Raw genomic sequence first — 8177 nt, 5'->3', positions numbered from 1 at the left:
TATCTCTGCCAACTCTCACCTGTTTTGTTAGCCAACCACTAATACGTAAACCCTGTTAAATGCGTAATTAAGGAGCTCTGTAAGCAGATGGTGGGCTGAATTAATTGAACAGTCTTGGTAGAAGAAGAGGGAGAGAGCGATACAGAGAGGATGGAGTGGGAAGGAGAAAATAGAACAGGGAAAGGGAAAAAAAAAAAAGAAAAAGAAAAACCACATGGGAAAAATTAGAAAATAGGGAGAAGGGAGAAGATAAAGTGACAGGGGCACAATTTGATTTGAATGTCTTATGATATTGCCAAAAGTTGAATTGCTTTTGTCTACCTTTTGTGCATTTGCCAGACGCCTCCTGGCTTGAAATTGCTTATCGTGCTCCTGTGGAGTCTAAATCAGAGACTTTCCATTGTTATTTTTTGTCATTTTAAGGCGGTTGTTTGACCGATAAACACACCTTTGTATCCATTTTGAGAACTAAAGTGCAGAATTGACTTTGACTGCCTGCCACACACTTTTCTGCATCCAAATGTGGGATGCACTTAAAGAATTGCCTTTTTTTTTTTGAAAATGCTGTCTAAACCCAGATTCGTACCAACGCTAAGTGAGCGACCACAGTTAAATCAGGCAGCCTTGCTGACCTGATGTTATTAGCAAATGAATTGGCTGAAGGATAATTTTGTTTACCTCTATAAACAGATCAATTTTGGCCAGTTCCAATCACACGAGCAGCGTGATGCAGCGTGCAGGAGCCGAGGCTGTGGCCTTTATATCTGCCAACGTTCCAGTACGAGGAAAGCACCGTGCATGAATTTAGTTGAACTAAGTGGTTTTTGTTTTCTGCTGAATTCACTTTACAGCTCAGGCGGCTTCTTCCTCAGCAGAATAGACTTTTTTTAATAACTGGAAATCAGTATGTACAGTCTGTGTGTGATAAGTAAATATGCATAATACAGTTTTGCTTTTTCTTTCTTGTAGGGCCAAGTCATGTTTCGTAACGGAGAGCGGATGGGCACGATAAAATTCAACCAGTTTCAAGGTACGTGTGACTCTGCTGCTTCCTCAGATTAACCTGTCCTGATTTTCTCTTTGTGGTTTGCATACGGAGAGACCTCTTAAAAACTCCTCTCCATCTATCAAAAATCACACATTGAGAAGTTTTTGTCACATGAAAATAATCCCTTCTTACCTTAAAAAGGGCTTAGATGTAACTTTGCTTCCTTTAGAATGTGCAGATTTATGAAGCTCCCACAACTCTCTCTCTCCAGCTGCACTGGAAAGCTACTCTACACAATAGCAAGTTGTGATAAAGGAGCGATTCAGCCACACATGTCTGAACTGGAAATCGATTCCGAAGAAGAATAATGATAAAGAAAGTCGCAGCCTGCAAGATGACAAGATTGGTTCCTTAGTTTCGTTAGGTATGAAACCCCGGCTGTCTGTATCTGTCATCGGTACACTGCGGTTTCAAGGAGTAAATGCTCAGCAGTGGCATTGATGGCTTATCATGTCCTCTGGCATCAAAAATAAAAACAAACTGTAAAAAAATATATATATTTTGATCCTAGCTTTGAATGGAAAACTGTGATTCAAAGCATCAAAAACTGTGCTCTGCCATATTGATGTTTTTTTGCTCAACTGAGCTGCACCTAGAATTATTGCCATAACATATTGAATACTGACAGCTCACATCTATGTTTAATAAGAACTGAAATTGTTTCAGAAAGTTTGCAGGATTACCACAGCCATCTTGCCATTGTTAATAAAACAAGCACCTTTGATGGATCCTGACCAAGAGGGCTTAAGACAAGCTGCAGCCGAGTCGTATTTATAAGAAAGAGAGGCTGAAATATGTGACGCTTTTGAAGTCGGGCGCTTTGTACACACATTTATCATGTTGGTTTTTCTGGAGAGGATTATTCACATGACTTTAAGGCCTGTTTGTCAGAAAAATAAACACAAACTGTTTTTATTCCGGCGAGGAAAGTCTGTGCAAGCCTCTCCGTGTGGAGCTGCATACGGTAGATGGCTGCAGGTTAGGTTAACTTTAAATTGCAAAGCTCTTCACTGTGCTTGTTCTCCTCTTTGGTTGCAGGATGTATGTATGGACAATGAGCATTTGCACAGAAAAACATGCCTCAGTATTCTTTGTCCTCATACGGGAACATCGTCCTGAGGTTGTTTTTGAGTCAGCAGGGCCTGCTGAGTGAGAGAATAACCCCGAGATTGCATCTCAATGCAGGGGATTCCCAGCTCCCAGGCTTCCCAGACTATATGTAGCACACTGCATGGTGCTGTTCAGTCCTCTCTGCCTTACCATCTTATCTTCCTGACTGCAGAGGGGCTTGATCCCTCTGGCTGCTTACATCACACGCAGCGAGAGTGTGTGTGTGTGCATGTGTTTTCTCTCTGAGAGCAGAAGAACTATAGAGGGCAGTGTGTGTTTGCTGATTCACATGCAGTATACCTGTGTTTGCATGCTTCTGTGTGGGTGTGAGACACAGAGAGTCTGTTTGGTGGGTTGGATTTCCTTTAACCTGAGAGATGATGGGGCAGCCAGTGGGTCTAAATTAGGACTTTGGATCAGCAAGGAAAGTACAGGGTGTGTCAGAAACGTTTGAGGACTGGTGTCACAAAAGATAGATTTCAAATCCAAACGACAAAATACAAGTAAAGAGTTCATTTACAAAAACAGATAAAACCCACTTTTCCATCATCTATCTGAGACAATATCAATCAAACTTAAGTTATCTCTATTTTTGTCATTTCTACTGAGTCAGATCCACTCAACTTCACTTTGATTGATATTATCTCAAGTAAACGACAAAAAAATACGTTTTCTGTTTTCTGTTTTTGCAAATGAACTCTTCAAGTTTTCCCTTCCAAGTAATCCTCCTGGAGTCTATCACACTTTCCCAGCCTTCTCTGCCACACTGCCATGCACTCCTGGAAGGATTCTTCTGGGATCCTCTGCAGCTCCATCGTCACAGCCATCTTGATGTCGTCCACGTCTTCTAAACGGGTCCTCTTGATGACCCCCTTGAGCTTGGGGAAGAGGAAAAAAATCCCACGGAGCCAGGTGGGGTGAGTAGGGAGGATGCTCCAGCACGGTGATGTTCTTCTCAGCCAGGAACTGTCGGATGCTCAGGGCGTTGTCATGGTGAAGCAGCCACGACTTGTCCTGCCACAACTCTAGCAGGATCTCTTTGTCGACATGCTGGTTGATCATCTGAAGGGAAAAACTGATAGTTTGTAGTTTAGGTTTGAAACACATCTTTTGTGACACCAGTCCTGGAACCTTTCTGACACACCTTGTACAACGATTAAAATGTACGACTATTAGGGCTTGATGTCTTTAGAGATGTAAAATATAACCAACAGAAAGGCCTCAGCTTGAATGGCAGCCACACACCTTTATTAATTTGTGACGTTTCTACCCACTTTCTTGTCTTTGTGTGTCTCTCTTTCTCTTCTCTCCCACATTGTTGCCTTCTACGTTCTCCAGAATAACCTTCACCTCTGTCAAATCCTCCCCTGTTCTCGATATCTCTCACTATCTTCTCCCGGCCTTATGATATCTCCTCCATCCCTGTTTAAGCTTCACTCCATCAGTTCTTCCTGGCTTGTCAGGGATCATGAATTTGTCACCCTTTTGACACACCAAGAGCCTGAGCAGGGTGGAGGGGAGAGACGAGGGAGAGCCCCGGCTTTAATATTTCAAAAGGGAGTGATCCTCAACATGACCCTATCATCTGTCCTCATCCTCTGAACCTCCATTTTACCCTGTCAGACTTTCTTAGTCCGGGGCCTCGATGGCTCTTATTCCCACTGTCTCTCATGGGGGATAAGAGATAGCTCCCTACCAGAGGTCTTGATCGCAAGCCCTCCGAGTACAGACTTTAAATCAACACAGATGGCCTTTGTTATTCTGTGAGGAGAAAAGATGTTCCGCAGCATCAGTGAGATGTAACATGTTTTAGATCTTGATCTGATAGGACTTACCATCTACAACATACAACCCCCAGGAAGGAATTAATTTCCTGTTTCCATCATCTTCTGCAGGAATTTGAAATGGCAACACCCCTGCCGGTGTCGGTTTACCTCCAGGCGATAGTCTTCTCTCGGTCCTTTCAACTTAAATAGCTCGCTAGAATACCATTGAACTGTAACAGCAGTGGTTTTAAAGGAAGCAACTTTTTTTTTTTTTTTTCCAGTGTTGGAATCTCACAGATCCAACATCACACAGAGTGAAATGAACTCGATCAAAGACAAGTTAATGTGAGCCTCACAGAAAAAAAAAACAACCTCCAAATTACCCTGATCACATTTATAAACACTGCTACAAAGATGGGTCAGGCTGCGCTGATTAAAAAAAAAAAAAAGATGCCTGGTAATCGGAGATTTGCTGTAAATAAGGACTGGCACTGTTGTTTGAGTATTTAAATCAGCATGAGGGTCCAACTAGGTTACATCATTTGTGTCTGAGTGGCAGGTGCATCCAAAAATGATGAACACTCTAGCAGGTGAAATCTTTTTTTTTTTTTTTTACATGAAAAGTTTTAGATGTGATTTAAATGATGCCACTAATTGTGCATGTATCAGATTGTCAGGCAAAGAGATGCAGATATATTTTTTAAAAAGCCTTAAAAAAGCCACCTTTAGTCTTGAGCTGGTCTTAGGAACAGCCAGAGTCCTGCCTGTGGATGTGATTGTGCCCTCTGGAACAATTCAACAATGTAGATCGCAATCAAGCCAGGAAGTACTGAAATTTGATCAATCAAACCTTAAAATCAGTTTCAAAATTAACTAGTAGATGAGAGACTAAAGCAGGACTAGCATGCTCATATAAGTACAATTATTTCCGTATTGTGCTTAGGTACAATATTTTAGTGTGGGTATTGTACTTCGTTTACTAAATCATGAACTACATTCAAGCAAGAAATATTGCCCTGCACTTCATGCTCCACTTAATTTAATGGTAGTTATTAGTTACGTTGCAGAATAACATTTCAGAAACTTATTGCAAGCATATGAGTACTCTGTACAAAATAATTGAAATGATAAAATAATTTGTTCTTTTTATTTTACAGGTTTTTACATACTGAAATACACACAAAATATCAATATAATTACACAGATAGACGATGAATTTACATGTATAATGTAAAATAACATTAAAAACCTGTGGAAAAACCAAAACATTTCAGCTTTTTGAAAGTCATTTTGAATATTTTGACATGTGGGGGGAAATTTATCACAATTTTACAAATGTTTCCTTTTTATTTAATAAACGAAATTGTTAAATTCAAGTTTAATATATGTTTAAATTATATACAGTTAGTTGAAATTAAGAAAACTGCACAGTAGTTTTACATAAGTTTGTTTCTTAAATGTGCTAAATATCTCTATGATATGTTATTATATGTTATAGCTCATTTCATTGATTTGTACACGTCAGTGAATGTCATTAAATATTAGAAAGCCAGAAATGTGCATGACAGAATGTAAAAATGAAGTAAAGAAAATGAATTGTATTTATGGAAAATTACTTTGTTTGTTTGTTTGATTTTACAATATAGTTATTTTACAGTATTTTTATTTGGTGCCCCAGCTGCTGCAACATTACTGTGGTTTTTTATATCCTTTTTTTCTTTAGCAGTGTAACAATCCTTTGTAATGTGGTAATTAATCATTATAACAGCATATGAAATGCTTCAAATTGCCTCCAGCATCCAGCTTTTAAAAATGTTTTATTTTTTTCTGAAAAATTAGGAGCAGTAGTTTTGAATAAATGATACTCAAACAAGAGTAGATAGATTATTAATTAATTTGATTTAGTCTTCTGGTGAGAGTTTCCACTTCTGGAGTTCATAAAATGAACAAGATAAACTACAGTGTCCATGTTCTCTCCAGTAAAGGAACATCTGCTGATGTCTTTTTAATGGGTTTCGAATGTTATTTGGCGGCACGTAGGAATATCACCAGGAATCTTAGGGAAATCAGAGGTTTTCTCACAATCAAAATCCAATTCATCACTGCGTTTACAGTTGTTTTATAGTGACTAATCAAAGAAAAAGGCATGAGGTGTCATTGCACAGACTGAGCGACAGGTTGAATTTAACAGCCTGCTGCAGCCATCCATCTTCCCTGTTGGGATAGAGTGCTGTGATAGCGTTTTAGCATCTCAAAGGAGCGCTGCTGATATACAATCCCTTCTGCTGTTTACACTCCAACAAAGGACATGGTCAGTGATCCTCATTCAGCCCCGATAAGGCTGAGAAACACAAATCCCGATTGTGTACGCGCGTTTAATTTGCTGCGCTAAAATCGTCACATAAAGTCTGACATTCTCGATATTTGCCGACGCTTTGATGCCGGTGCCGGGGATCAAATGAGGTGATTCACAGAGAGCTAACGTGGAGGGAAACAAGATGCCCTGTGATGCTGCAATAGCTGATGTTGTCTGTCATTTTCCTAGTCAAGGACATTGCTGCCAAAGAGTTCAATGGGCCTGTAAGAGTGATAACAGAGAGGAGCGGAGAGATGCACACCAGGAGAAATGGCAGGTTGTGTGTGGTGCTCACACACAAAAAAAGAAAAAAAGAATCAGGATAATCTGTTCCTTCTTTCTATCCCCTTCTTGTTTCCTCCCTAGCGTACACTCTAAGTGAGTAATCTTTATGAGTGAAAGCCCAGGTTTGTCTGACAAGGTCATGCTTCCTCCAATATTACACCTGAGAGACTCATCGTTGTTTCTAAAAGAGAAAACGCTTAATCCTGAAATAGCTGTGTTTGAGCGGAACGCGGGAGAGGCAGCGATGTTTACTGGATGGGGTTAACAGCAGTTTAGGATCCCTTGGCTAAATCTAGGAAATAGTAAAGCAAATGCAGATTTTAATATATATTAAAAAAAGAAGAGTGTGTTTATTGTTTCCTTGAACATCAGTTGAAAATTCCCATAGAGGGGGTTATTTGCTGCTTTTTTATGTCTTTGCCTGTTAGCTGGTTTGTGTGACCTTTGCTTTTTATTGTCCTTTAGGTTCAATTTAGGTATAATAAACTACAAATTGAAACAGTATATAACAAAAGGATCACCTCCGAGCCGTGTAATCTGCAAATGAAAGCTACCAATTGGACTCCTAAAAGCTATTCATACTGAGTGCCTTTAAAATTCTATGCTATGGATATTTTGTTGAATAACTAATCGGTTTTGGAAGACTTTGTGATTTAAAGCTAGGTTACAGAACTGAGTGAGACTGTGCATCCTAAAGCTGGGTCACTCACTGTGTCGAATTACTGGTAGAGTTTTTCACTCAAAGTAGCCTCTGTCATATATTCTCCAAAGAAGGAACGCTGGTGCAACATTTTAAAAACCCATCAGGCTGCCTTGTATTCATGATCCATTATATAAGCACGCCATTGCATGATTAAAGATCCCCTCCAGACCTGTTCAAAGATATATTAAATGCTTGAAATGATAATTTGTGTCAGATATGTTTTTTTTTTTCCCATAAACAACTCCAATTATCCAGTCAGAAATTCCTAAAGTGACATCTAACGCCTCCTCCCTCATTGATAAATCCAGTGTCCATAAATATGCAAAAGTGCAGCTATATTTAACTGCTGCCTCCAACATCACAGAGAATCCATTCGCAGTATATGTGCAATGCAAGCTTCAAGTTTCCACTTTACAGTTGCCTAAACTGTCGGCAGTAGTGTTGTCAAAACCTAAAATTTTAGTTGAGATAAAAAAAAAAACTTTTAATTTTCTTGAATTTAATGAATTTGAAAACATGTTTCTAGTGTCAGACTCTAAATCAATCAACATCAAGCACAAGTAGCATTGAAAAAAAAGACAATTTTGAGTAGAGGGGGTCTTTAACTAGCTACTGGAATGACTTCACATGACTTGCCAAAGATTCAAGACAAAAAACAACCCCTAAGCTAATAAGCTAGCTGCTGGTCTGATGACCACAAAGTCATTTTAAGCCTTAGTACTCATGCGGCTGTAGGGATAGTAATGTCCATCTGTCTGTTGGTCAGCCTGCCATGATGTTTCATGTAGACTTTCATGTTCCCCGAAGGAATAATGTTTATGACTTTGGTGATTCCCTGTTGTATCTAAAGCCGCCAACAGGACAACCTTCACGCTTGTTCAGCGAAAGAGTATCTCAACATCTAATTGA

General features: G+C 39.5%; 1 protein-coding gene across 1 annotated transcript in view; it reads left to right on the top strand.

The window, feature by feature from the left end:
- gabbr2 (gamma-aminobutyric acid (GABA) B receptor, 2) overlaps window positions 1-8177 on the top strand; it is a 197711-nt gene that overhangs the window by 128033 nt on the left and 61501 nt on the right. The window contains exon 8 of the mRNA XM_008297079.1: window positions 970-1030. Coding sequence (XP_008295301.1) covers window positions 970-1030 — 61 coding nt within the window. The remainder of the gene's footprint in view (window positions 1-969; window positions 1031-8177) is intronic.

Source organism: Stegastes partitus, unplaced genomic scaffold, assembly GCF_000690725.1.
Source record: "Stegastes partitus isolate 25-593 unplaced genomic scaffold, Stegastes_partitus-1.0.2 Scaffold1184, whole genome shotgun sequence".
In the NCBI taxonomy this organism is placed as follows: Eukaryota; Metazoa; Chordata; class Actinopteri; family Pomacentridae; genus Stegastes; species Stegastes partitus.
This window is presented reverse-complemented; position numbering and strand designations above follow the sequence as displayed.